The sequence below is a fragment of the Pollachius pollachius genome (genome assembly GCF_949987615.1).
Source record: "Pollachius pollachius genome assembly, chromosome: 17".
Taxonomy (NCBI): Eukaryota; Metazoa; Chordata; class Actinopteri; order Gadiformes; family Gadidae; genus Pollachius; species Pollachius pollachius.
This window is the reverse complement of record NC_136950.1, coordinates 12,167,342-12,180,605: the sequence shown is the minus strand read 5'-3', so window position 1 is coordinate 12,180,605 and position 13,264 is coordinate 12,167,342. Positions and strand designations below refer to the sequence as shown.

Genomic DNA, 13,264 nt, shown 5'->3' with positions numbered 1-13,264 from the left:
AACGGAAGTCATGTTTTACTTTTTTCTTCATCTATAGAAAAAGGAGATAAAAAAGTATATTTTTCTGTAAATGATATCTACACTATGTATAATACTACTTTTAGTTTTCGCATGATGCATATTTTCCCGGAAGTGACGTCAGCAGCCACCGGATGTGTACTCAGTGGACTGGAATCTCAGAAAAAAAAGCTGTCAAAATATCTCTGGTCTGGGGCTCCTCACAGCCACACCAGCCTCTTACGTTGTTATATATATCGCTCCCCAGTTAGGTTTGCATCAAACCTAATATAATAAGATAGAATGGAAGAAGGCATTTTAACAACGCTGAAGATATTGATAATCGGAGAAAGTGGTGTTGGAAAGTCAAGGTAAGAAGGTTAGCTACCTCCAAGAAGTTGACGTCGTGGCTCTTAATGTCAGCAAAAGCTATGACTACCCAACAATCTGGTTCAACTTGAACTGATATGAACCAAATAAAAGCGGACATAAACAATAGGAAGGACGCATTGGTTAACAGTCAGGTTGTTTTAATGATTTTAGCCCATTTAGGAAGGGTTTGGCCAATAAGCTAGCATTACATAGCTTGGTAGCAAGTCTTACTTCATCCTTGGCATCCAGAGAGAGAAGTTATTGGAGAAGGTTGCGACGGTGTGACTTGACCAGACCTTGGAGGGAGGATTGATCTGTTGCCCCATGTTTTCATATTCATATGAAATGAGTACTGTCATAGTAGGTCGATGTGAGTCCATGGCTACAACATCTGACCCAAAATACTTCTCTTGCAATCAAGTCAAATCCACCTCAATAACCCACGTTGCAATATCGTTTTCAGCTAATATAATCCTATAAGTCTGTTTGGATACACAAGCCACCACGACTACGAAAGCAGTTGGTTATACCAGTTTTTTCTAGATCTGTGTATGCATGTTTAGTAGTGTGCTTTCCTGCTGGTTTTTGCCAGCTTCTGAGAAAGGAGCTCTATGTAACAACCACTAACCCGTCTAATGTGATACGATGTGCAGGTCTATTCTATGTCCAAGTCAGCCTTTTGTGTGTGCCATTGCCAATTCATAATCTAAACCTGTGGGTTGGTCACCGTAATATCCGGGGCTGTGGTTTACACGGCATGAAAGAGTGCTTATAGCCAGCCTTAGCCTTGAACCATCACATTTCAGACTATGGTAATGAGCGCCCTAGGCATTTGATCTGATGATGCACTCATCTCAATGCTGCGTGCAACCATATGCACGCACAGGCATCATTTAAATATTTCAACTGCCTGGAGAAAATAAATACTTGCTTAGAACAATAACAAATCTGATGATGCAACAATATACATTCTGAAAAGGCCATAATAGTATTTATTAAAATTACTTTTGATTCTAAACAAAAATTCAATCTTCATTACAAAGATCATTGAGAGTTTAACGTGCCAGTAGAGACAATAAACAAATTCCCTGTTACTGCAAACTTAATGTTTAACGCACCATTCTTCCATCTAGCTTTACAGCTGAAATGACTAACATGCTTTATGTGTTAGCTAATTTCTTTAATGATAGTTTGATTCGGATTCCCATGTTATTTCAGACACACATGATGTTTGATCATCCTGCAGCTGGGCTAGCCTTTATTTGATTTTATACTTTTTTATACACTATTCCAATCTACTGAAGCCTTCTCATCGTAGGCTTGATGATGTGTACCTGGCAATGGATGCACAGATTTTAATTGACCTACAAAAAGGTACTACGATGCAGACTGCAAACAGTGACACATTGCTCTCACTAAACATCTCTCCTGATGGGCACGATGAAAGCTAGGAGCGTCACGCCGCTCAGTCGTGTCCAGGGGAAATGAGAAAGCCTTCCACGTCATCGACAGTGCAGTGATTAAGGCCTTTGCACTCAATTATTCACAGTCTGCACGTGAACCCAGGGCCACCTGACGTAGAGCAACCAATGATGTGTGTGTGTGTGTGTGTGTGTGTGTGTGTGTGTGTGTGTGTGTGTGTGTGTGTGTGTGTGTGTGTGTGTGTGTGTGTGTGTGTGTGTGTGTGTGTGTGTGTAAATGGGAACCAGAAAGAGTTAATCTAAATGAGGGAGTCTGGGACATACAGGACATTCTAGCTCCACAATCTCCTGGTTGGCCAGGGTTGAGGCAGTGGACACGAGGTATCAGAGCCACAGACTAGCTCCCTAATAAAAGTAATACGCAAGAAAGATAAGAACCGTTAAGAACTGCCTCTCAAAGATGACTCATTTTTTCTCCTATCTCTTTTCTTTGCAGTCTCCTATTAAGATTCACAGATGACACATTTGATCCAGATCAAACTGCAACAATCGGTAAGTATATGGTACATGTGCCAATACCAGTGCTTTAGGTGCAGCATCGATTGAGAATCTAAACTTGATGGCAAACGTTTTTGCCTAAAGATAATAGCGACCACAGGCTGTCTTTTGCTTCAGCCTCCATAGGGTTCACAGAGTCTCCCAGTGACGTCATGCCAACTGTCCACCTTTGTACCGAGTTAATAAGACTCTTTTATCGCACCGGTCAATCACAACCAGCCTGCACGCTAGACCCATGTCACACTACTCTGTAGTGTTTGCCATAAATATTGGAAAGGCCAGGCCTCTTGTAAGTCATTGTGTACGTCCATATTTTTTTTGTATTGCAGACGAACTTTGGATCACACAAGTTTTTTTTTAGTGACCTAAAGTTGGTCTCCAAAACAGAAAGGATTCTGTGATGCAGGCCGTCTGTGTGGAGAGAGCGCCTCTTGAACTACAGCTGTCACCTGCACAACACACTTTTCTACAATCCAGCTGCACATTTTATTATCCCTCATGGGGTAGGGATACATGGAATATAACCAGCCATCAACCTGATGAAATAGTGATCCTAACTCCAAGGTTGTGTCATCCATTGTTTGTGTGTCATTGTTTTTTTTCCAGGGAGCATTGGTTCTTGGCGCTCCTTGCAAGCTGGGATGGTTAACGTGCCCTAAATGTGTCTATTTATGTTTTTAGTCAGAAATAGTCCTTCTGTGGATTCTTATTCATTGATTTTTTTCATTGATTTTGTTTGTGCAGCCAGAGACGAGCTTTTGTTCTCACTGGCGGTTTGAGAAGCTGCACTCAAGACACACAGTTTGCCAAAAGGCCCATTTAGATCAAAATTCCCCTTGACAGTGATTGATGCTCACTGCTGTTGTCATTTGTCCATCCGGGACTCTATACAAAACGAATGTCTACAGAACTTCTGACAAGTCCGACCCCTCATTGACTTGAGATGAAGTCCCCTCAAAAGGCGTGTAGTAGAAAGCATAACACTTGGGAACAGGGAACACAATCAGAGCCCAATCCCAATCACAACCCACAATCAGAGATCCGGTGAGGGTGCATTTTGTAATTTCCGAATACAAACCTATGGCTCCGAGAGCCACTGATTAGCCTTCCAGCTGATTACTGTAAGGTACTGTATTGGTTTTTTATTTTAATTTGTTCTCCTTTTACACCCACATCCTTTCTGGATAGGGAGGATAAGTATCCCTTAGCACCAGTTTTCATTTATAACTCTCCAAAGCCCTTTTAGTGAATTAGCAACACTCCATCACATGTTGGGATGACGTCACCTCAAAGAGAGATCAGGGAGGTAGCTTCGAATGTACGGAACGCCACAAACAGCAGAAGCATAAAAAGCATTGTTTCTTCATTGTAACCGCCGTGCATGTTTCTACGCTAGACGGATACGCAGTGTTGTTGCTCTGTGTGAGCCCGTGTCGTCCTCTCTGTACCGCGGCTGTTCCGAGTTTCGTTCTGGAAACGTCCTGTTCCGACGGAGCCGCGCCCCCCCCCCCCCCCCCCGGACTGCATTGCATGGCCGCAGTATCTTGTTGTGTGACATTTCCAACAGATGCTGCTGCTGCGTGTTTGGGCTGGTCGCGCTCCGGCTTGTTGTCGGCTAGTAAACACAGCTGGCGGAGCCGGGCCTGAGAGGGCTCCAGGGCCAGAGAAGGGCTGTGTGCTGCTGTAAATACGACAACAGTGTTTGCTGCTGTAATTGTTTTTTTTTTCTTTTCGCGTGTATGTGTGCGCGCGCGTGTGTGTGTGTGCGCACAAGTGTATTTGTGTGCACGAGTATATTTGTGTGTGTGTTCACCGCTCCCAGCCCCCCTCTGGTTCTGGGTCTTGGACTGAAGGCGACCCCCGCCGCCTCCTCCGTTCTCTATATTTATTTTCTAACCAGATGTAAGAAGCAGCCCGGTCTGCCGGCGTTGGTCCCTCAGCTCAGTCTGTCAGCGGTGGTCAGAGCCCGGGGGGCCGCCGCCGCGATGTGTCATCCAAACTCAATAATGCTTTGCACATCAAGCAGGGGTCACTGGGGGTGAACCGCTGGGGGGAGGGGGGGCCTTGTTATTCTTGGGTAAAACATCTATACGTCTGGGGGTGAACGAGGCCTCCTTCCGACACGATGAGGTTTGGGTTATTTATGAATTTCCGATATTCATTCAGAGCCAGCGGGCCGATTAGCATTTTATAGCCGGACCCGTCCGTCCGGTCCTCTCTCTGGGTTGAATTAACGCTAATCTGAATACAAGACGCGGGCTGGGCTCAGAGCCCCGTCTGAGCACCGTGGAAAGGGGTCGGGGGGGGAAGGGCTCAGCGGGAGTTCAGGGACGTTTGTGGGGGTGGCACGTGTGTTTGGACCATCCATCACCGATGATTACGGTCCGTCGTTGTCTGCGGGGTATTCTTGGCTGCTTCGTCAAGGCACAACCTGGGAGAGTCGTACGATGAGGTAACCGTGACGCATCTGATGGATTGACCTGCGAGTGTGTGTGTCTTTTTTGTGTCTAGGTGTCGACTTCAAGGTGAAGACCATCAGTGTCGAAGGCAACAAAGCCAAGTTGGCAATATGGGTGAGTTTTGAATGGAGTGTGTGTGTGTGTGTGTGTGTGTGTGTGTGTGTGTGTGTGTGTGTGTGTCAAAGCAAAGGTTGGGACCCTCTGAATCTGCCCCATGTTCTCTCAAAAACTCTCACCCTTTACTTTCGTAGTTCACTCAAGCACCCACTAGATGGCGCTCAAGTTACATCATTCTACTCTCTGTAAGACACTATTGGGACAAATAGAGAAATGTCTCATTTCTTTCTTTTCTACACTCCGATTTTGCTCTGCTTACTTTATTGTCTTCTGCACCTTCTTCTCTTCAGGGTTTTTCTCCTGCTTCTTCTGCTCTTTAATTAGCTTCTTCTATTCCTTCTGCTTCTTAATCTGCCTCTCCCTCCTCTCCCTCTCCTCCCATGCTGAGTGTGTGTCCAGCCGGACTGAGCTGCTTGTGTTTTACAGGACACGGCGGGCCAGGAGCGCTTCCGAACCCTGACGCCCAGCTACTACAGGGGAGCCCAGGGAGTCATCCTGGGTAATCGCACAGCTAACCGCTAACCATTTAATCAGTCAGGGACGTGTGTGTGTGTGTGTGTGTGTGTGTGTGTGTGTGTGTGTGTGTGTGTGTGTGTGTGTGTGTGTGTGTGTGGTTTTATACAATCACTGCAATCACAATTTAACACGTTCCGCCCCCCCACCCTTGCTCAATTGTAAAGAGGATGATGACTTTTCATCCTGTGGCCTCTCTCTCCCTCTCATTCTCTCTCTTGTTTTATACATATACGTCTCATCACTTTGTACCCATTTGGTGCTCCGGTCCCCGTTGAACGGCCTTGCATATGTATGTACACGCAGAGAGCCAAGTGGCAGCGGATGTGGCCTCGGCAGACCTCCTCGGCTGACCTGTCATTAGCAGCCAGCGTCGTGGTAGTACGTGCTGCGACCAGGCCCTGCAGATAGGGACTAGGGAGCTCCCGGTAGTGTTTAAATAATAAAAGCAGAAAGATTTCAGTCTTCGGTTGCTGTTGTTTTTTTTTTTATTATATCCCGCTCTTTGCGGTTTCTGTTATTTGATCCCGCTTTAGGATGTCGTGTTTTAGACGTTTTTAGCGAGCCCTTTTTCTTTTGTTTGTTTTCAATTGGTAACAGACTGAAGTCATTGACGGCGTTGCGCTATGGAAACGGGCACGGCCGACGTTTCCTCATAAAAAATAACGTCCGTTATGTGACTTAAACGATTTGGAACCCGACTAATGATATCTTTTTTACATTTGTTTCTGATAGCCTTGAAAATACCAAAACCTCAGAACGGCATGACGGCATTCACACACGCACTGGGCCAGCCGTGCACGTCAATACGCTCCTTTTACATTCTCCGGTGACCCCGTGCATCCAATGCCAAAACGGCAGGATTCCCTCGCTTACAGTGGCCATGTTTGTGTCCCTCGGAAACCAGGCAGCCTTGCCCTCATTACTGGGAGATAAAGTGTGTGTGTGTGTGTGTTTTCCCCCAGTGTATGACGTTACACAGCGCGACACCTTCACCAAGCTGGACAACTGGCTGAACGAGCTGGAGACGTACTGTACGAGGAACGACCTCGTGAAGATGCTGGTCGGCAACAAGATAGATAAGGTGTGTGGTTCTTCCTGCGTGTTTGAGTTGGCTTCTCTCCCTGCCTTGTCAAGCAGAGATGAGCGGATTAGTGGAGGGAGGGGGGGGATGAGCGGGTCGACGATTGTGGACTGTCTTGTTTTTACCGCGGCCGAAACAACACTACGCAAAGAAATGTTCCTGGCCATGGCCTATTTGGACCGCGTCTTGCACTACCAGCTGTTTCTGACATGGAAAGAATTGATAAGGAACGCTTAAGGTTTAGCTGGAAAGAGCTGCTGAATAACACAGCGACGGCCATGTAGATTAATTATGAAGATAAAATGTGACACACATTGGGGATGTCTACACTGTATATCCACAGCAACATTTGGGTTTCAGTTCAGGAAGAATCTTGTGTTACCTGTTTTAGGGAGTGCGAACCTACTTGCTCTATTCCTTATTTATAAATTGGTGTTCAATGCACGAGTCAATTTGTCTCTGCAGGAACACTGGATGCCTGAATATGAGTTTTTATACAAGATTAGCCATGGTGTCACGTAAAGATGTTATTACTTTGTCTTTGGTTGGTGCGATAATTAGTAGTGATCTTTTCCTCCTTAAACTTCAGATGTCAACCTAATCACGTCACACATTCATTGGAAGTGCCTTAATCCAAGATCCTATTTCATAGCGTCAATGACGTGAGCGCACTGTCAAGACAAAATACCCGTCATGTCTGTCTAGAGATGCAGTGTTCCTTTGTCTGTTGTTCTTGTCTTCTAGCTGCGTGCTTTGTGAGCAGCCCACCTCCCAGACAGCGCTCCTAACACACCACTACCTTTCTCCCTTCTGTTTTAGGAAAACCACGAGCTAGACAGGAACGAGGGGCTGAAGTTTGCGAGAAAACATTCCATGCTTTTTATAGGTAAGTCGGATTTCCCTCGCTCAGAAGACCAGGACTTACGGCGGGCTTTTCTGAATCGAGATGGGATGGGGGTGGGGATCTTTCTCTGAAATGAATCATACCTTGACGCAGGACGGCACGGAAGTTTGGGGTTCTCTTTAGAATAATCTGAAACGTTGAAGAGCCTTCGCAGATCTTCTGTGAAGGCTCTTCTGCGTCTGATCAATGTGTGTTTGAATTTGGAAGATTTGCCAGGAAAAAAAGATTTCAAAGGAAGCCTTTCAAGGATTGTGTTGCAATAGCAGCGTGTTCTTTATCAGCCCCAAGTGTTCCATCTTCCTCCTTTATTAAAAGGGAGAAGTTTATTGGAAATCATGCACTGATCTCTCTTAATATATCTGGGGCGGTTTAACAAAGTGAAACACATTTTATGATGATGACTTTTTTCAGCATGATTGATACGGTCACGCACAGGTTGTAGTGTTGAGTCATATTGTTCCTGGACCACACCATGTAGAGGAAGGGGAGTTGCCAATGTCCTCCGACCCCGCTCCTCCTAAGGCCCGTGATTGGTGTCAGAGCTTGACAGTTATTGTTGAGACGTTTTCCACTGCTGGCTTCCCCGGCTGGGGGAGCATGACCACACCGTAGTGCAGACGCTCACTCTTGTTGTGTCTCTCTCCTCTCTCACTCTATCGTTCCCTTTCTCTCTCTCTCCCCCCCTCTCTTCTGCTTTCCATTTCGTGTTATTGTCTCTTTTGGCTTCTCTGACTTTCATGCGCGCCGTGCGTTTCCCTCATCCTGCCTGTCAGTTTTTGTTCTCTATCCTCCTCTTCCCATTATTTTTCTCTTCTTTCCTGTACCCCTTCCCCGTCATCTTGAAAGCTTCTCAATCTCACACACAACAGGTCGTGTGTTTTTGTTTTTCCTCTTGATGCATCTTCTGTGTGTTGGCGTTGACCTTCTGCTCATGCGTCTTGTCCTCCCCTCGCCTTGTCGCGGCCCAGAGGCCAGCGCCAAGACCCGGGACGGAGTGCAGTGTGCCTTCGAGGAGCTGGTGGAGAAGATCATCCAGAGCCCCGGGCTGTGGCAGAGCGAGGGCCACGGCCGCGTCCACCTGACCGACGAGGACGCCGGTGGAGGCAGCTGTGGAGGTTACTGCTCCCTGGTCTAGACGCCACACACACACACCCACGGAGAAACACCCACACACGTGAATGCCCTCATACACACAAACAGAAATACACTTGTGTGCGCACACACACACGCGCATACGCACATGAATACACTCTCAGACACACGCACATTAATACATACGTGCACACACACATACACACACACTCGTGCACACACACAAATACACACACATGAATACACTCAGACACACCCACACAAACACTCATGCGCACTCACACACATGGACCGCACATGTACAAAGATTCTGGCGCTAGACGGGTGCACAGACACGGACGCTGACAAACACTTGATGAAAACAGAAAAAGGAAAGGAAATCCCTGCAGCCCCAGTGTGTCTGTGTGCGTGCGTGAGTGAGTGTGTGCGTGTTGTCCTAAGCAGAAGGCCATCCATAAACATTAAATACTCAGACTGTGGCACTTTTCCCTCAGACTCCCAAGATGGGTCCTGCCTCTTAACATTCACCAGCCGTGCTCATATACAGTATTCTCGTTTGTTTTGGGGGGGCCGGGGTGTTTTGTTCTTTCCCCGCACACTGCCTGATGTCAGGCCGTGCTACAAACTCCTCTGAGGATCCCTCGCACCCCTTCCTGGCATGTGCCCCGATTAATCAGGAAGCTTTTGCTTTGTCATTTGTTTAGAATTTATCTGTCGAAGGACAGACGTCCGTGTTTATTTTGTGTGTTCATTTTTTATTTTTTTTTAAATGCTACGGTCACAAAAAGGGAATCCATTTAATGTTTATTCTTGCCAATCTCACTTGTCATTTTAACATTGGTTTGTTATTTTTGACCAAAGCCTTCCATAGTGTCTCCAGCATGCCTTTTATTGTCCTATACACACCCGACCCCAGCTCTGCATGCCAGCGGACTGTTCCCTGGTCTTCGCCCAATCGCATGCCTGATGATAATGCAACCCCCCCCCCCCCCATCCTTTTACTTTACAGCAAAGTCGGGTCCTTTAATTTTTTTGGAGGGACGGTTTATAATAAAAAAACGATTCCAAAGCTTCATAACCCGCTCTTGGAAAGGCTGCTCGTGAATGGAGGGACTGGCACGGATTAGCTCTCCCGGTCATGTCAGGGGAATAAAAGGAGCTCAATAAATGGCACACTTTTTTTCTAAGAAAGATGTTGCTTTAATGTGGGGGATCTCATGCTGGTCTTCCCTTGTGTCTCCCCCCCCCCCCCCCCCCCCCCCCCCCCAGCTCTAGCAGATAGCGTTGGTAAAATATTGGTTACTCCGACCAATGGTCTTTTTCATATTGGGGCCTTTTATTCGCGACTGGACTTAGACAAAAGGAAAAAGTGTCCAATATTAAACAGGATAGTGAGTCATAGGGGTGTTTCCATTGGAATAGGGAAAAAAAAAATCAAACGAAACCCGCTAATGGGTTTACCAGTGCGGCTGTCGTCGTGCTGGTCCTGGGGAGGCAGATACAAATGTACCATGGCCCTGACCCATGACTGTGTTTGTAGTGTTTGAGTGATTGTCGCACGTCTGCGGATTCCACGAAATGTAGGACTGCGAGGCCGTCTCCTCAGGACAGGGATGTGGACGAGGGCACAGATGCCTTTGTGTCAAGTGAAAATGTAGACGTTTTATCGGCTTTTAAAACTGCATGGAAAATACTTTTCCTTTTTGTTTTGCTGTATATGTTTGCTGTATATGTCATTACGGTGGCTCATCAATTTTTAAGAATAGGGTGAGTTATACGTTAACATTAAAAACAAACCTGTTTAGATTCTTATGTTGACTCTTGTTCAAAGTAGAACTACATTTAACTTTCGTCAGTATAGACTTCTCTTTATCTTGTTTATAATCCATAGGTAAAACAAAATGCAGACTTTATAAAACCATGTGATTTGAGGAATCTTTCTGAAATCTGTCCTGTATAATTTGTAAAGCTGCGCTTTTAAATATTACACCATTAAAATCGGCCAATGTATTAAACTCAATAAAGTGCTTTTTCAAAACGATTCCTCTTCTGTTCATTCATATTCCCCGCTGTATTTGTGGCGCCCACAAAGGCCGGTTCGATCCCTGCAAGCCAACACTTCAAGTGGTTGTTTCTAAAACCTCTTGTCCGAGCGGTTACCGAAGATGGCCCACAACTGTGCAGCCATGGTTACCGTGTTGGAAATGTTGCTGCTAGGTGAGGGCTTCATCACCCCGGCTCCCCTCGCATTTCTCGCTCCTTCAGAAGAGACGCGTGTTTAAACAGTGTCCGAGGAATCCTCAGACCCCCAGACCTGTGACTGGTCTAAATCATCGCCCTTTGGCAGTCTGTCGGGGAAACGCCAGCACAGTCATAACTCTAGCTCTCTCTTCTCTCTCTGATTCTCCCTCAGCCGGGATGCACATAATGCCTGTGTGATTATGAAAGGGTTCTGCGCTGGCAGGCCAGAGCGAAGACTCTGGCCCTCATTGCGTATTCCTCCTCTCCTGCCACAGTCCAGGCAGTCATCTGGAAATATGTCTCGGTCAAACAACAACGGAGGCATAGAGCACTAATGCCTTCAATGTGTTCCAACAATGTGCTACTGCCGTTTCCTCAAGTCTACACTGAAAAACATCAGCCGCTTCGTCTGAAATATCTCATGTTCTTTTGAACATATTTGAAGAAGGATTGAGAATTTCGTCAGATGGAAAAAAAAAAGTGATGAGTTGTCCAAATGTGACGGGTCACACTGCACCCCTCCCCGCCACACTTTTTTTTCTTTAAAGACAATTTGTTAATTTCAAACAGGTTGGAATGTATTAGTCCCATGTGCTTTCCCCCAGTCTTCAATCACCCATGACTCTTGTGTGATTCCTAGTAAACTACAGTGACGTGTTGGGAGCTGGTGGGAAACAGAGTGATTTACAATATGCCTATCTCTCAGCACTACCCCCACCTGCCTGCTCTCCGAAGCCATGAAGGTTCCCTCTAAAAAAAAGAATCCGCCCGATTGACTGCTGTCTTGTCTGCACAGCCATTCCTGTGTATCCCAGCCAGTCGGGCTAGCTGCAGGCCGCGGCTCTGGTTCAAATTAACACCGGTGTCTGTTGGTCTCCTCTTTAGCTTCAGGCACAGGGCGTATGGATCCTGGATGCCTGGCGCTCTGACCGGCCCTTCAGGGGATCGGCCCGTGCTGTCGTGTGTTAAAACGTTACGAGCCGTCGCGCATCGATGCATGAGGTGTTGGGTTCCCTGGGCGTCACTCAATTTGACGTTCCCTCTTCCATTCACTATCGGCTGATTGTTTTGCCAGGCTGAGTACCTGGAGCAAAACAATGGAAAGATATGGTTCTGTTGCAGCCACTTAATGTTTGGTTGTGGATGGTGTAGTTAGCCTAGTCTACGGGGTGTTAACATGCTCGAGTTATGAAGAGAAGTACAGCTGGCTGCCTCTGAGATCACAGGGTTTGGACTTGGGTTCAAGGTCTCTGGGCCTTGTGGTCTTATTTATATAAAAAGGAAATCCAGGGCTCCTTGAGGTGGACTCAAAACCTGATGAGGGCGGGGGGCACCTGTGGGTCTTCTGACTGCTCTCCATTCACTTCCAGAAGTGAGGTAGAAAGAAATGCCTTTGATGCTTGCTCCTTCCTTCCCTTCCAGCCAGCGCTGAGCAACTCTCTTAGGTTACCCTTGTAGCACCAGAGGACTATGAGGTAAGGGTCTGTCTGCCCAGAACTGATGGCTCTGTCAGCACAGGTTGAAGCCCTTTGATTATGCAGAACCTTGTGTTTACACTGTCGCACCCGCTTGCACTTAACAAGTTGGCCTTTTGCAAAGGAAAAGGCACAGCACCCCATTTCGGTTCTGATCTCGTAGCGCAGATCTGTGACCTGCGCTTGTCCTCGTTGAACTTTGGGTTGACCTTCCAGGGCCCGACGTTGACCTCAACACACCTGCTCTTTCCTGGTCTCTCGCACCTTGTGTGGGCTGAGTGTTTATGTTATAAGGCCAACAGAATGTCACCTGACGCCAGGAACATCTTGGGAATGTCATATCATAAACAGACACGGACACAGGTGTCACCAGAGACATCGGCTTACAATTTCAGAGGCAGACGACCTACATCCCTGTCTATCAATCAAGGAAAGACCCCAACCCCCTCCCCTAATTTAATAACTGTCAGACTTGGCAAAGGAAGGAAACCTCCACCCTTGTTTAGTGTGAACCTCTGGCCCACTGATCCATGTAATTCAGCTCAACATGTAATCTGGCTGTAATTGAGTTTCCTCATATTTGAAACTCTGTCAATCTAATTTATACCTAAATGATTGTGTAGTAAGTCACACTTGTTATTCTGGAAAACACGGAGCCCTGTGTAAAGGCCCCAAGGAAAGCAGTGGGCCAGGGTCCCCACGCCCTGAAAGAGAACCTCTGCGAGCCATGGGGGTTGCTTTTCATCCTGGCCTCATGTTACTGTGGCAATAAGCACATTGGGCCCAATATGGGACAGCAGGGGTATCCCCCCCACCGCCAGCACCACCACCCCTATGGAAACAGAATGCAAGGATGAGTGGCTCCATTCATCATCCCGCCACCACCACCACCACCACCGTCGCGGTGCTCCCGTGTGGCAGATTGCTGGCCACAGGCCGCCGCCCCCACCTCAACACTTCTCGGATCCGATGGACGGCGTGACATTCACTGGTTTTCAGGAGAACGCCTTCCGGATCGCTCGCTCATGGTG

At 47.0% G+C, this 13,264-nt stretch overlaps 1 protein-coding gene across 1 annotated transcript; it reads left to right on the top strand.

Moving 5' to 3' along the window:
• The first annotated feature begins 190 nt into the window (after positions 1-190).
• rab18a (RAB18A, member RAS oncogene family) lies at positions 191-10,539 on the top strand. Its single transcript, XM_079754520.1, has 7 exons — positions 191-368; positions 2,287-2,342; positions 4,860-4,921; positions 5,351-5,423; positions 6,403-6,521; positions 7,341-7,407; positions 8,394-10,539. Exons 1-7 carry the CDS (start codon positions 301-303, stop codon positions 8,558-8,560), a joined length of 612 nt encoding a protein of 203 aa, XP_079610646.1. The 5' UTR covers positions 191-300; the 3' UTR covers positions 8,561-10,539.
• Positions 10,540-13,264: the final 2,725 nt, after the last annotated feature.

Bases quoted from the DNA above. Each gene is read 5' to 3' on its own strand.
- rab18a (XM_079754520.1), top strand. From the start codon at position 301: ATGGAAGAAGGCATTTTAACAACGCTGAAGATATTGATAATCGGAGAA. The intron at 2,343-4,859 runs GTAAGTATATGG...TTTTGTGTCTAG, and splicing joins AGATCAAACTGCAACAATCG to GTGTCGACTTCAAGGTGAAG. The intron at 6,522-7,340 runs GTGTGTGGTTCT...CTTCTGTTTTAG, and splicing joins TCGGCAACAAGATAGATAAG to GAAAACCACGAGCTAGACAG.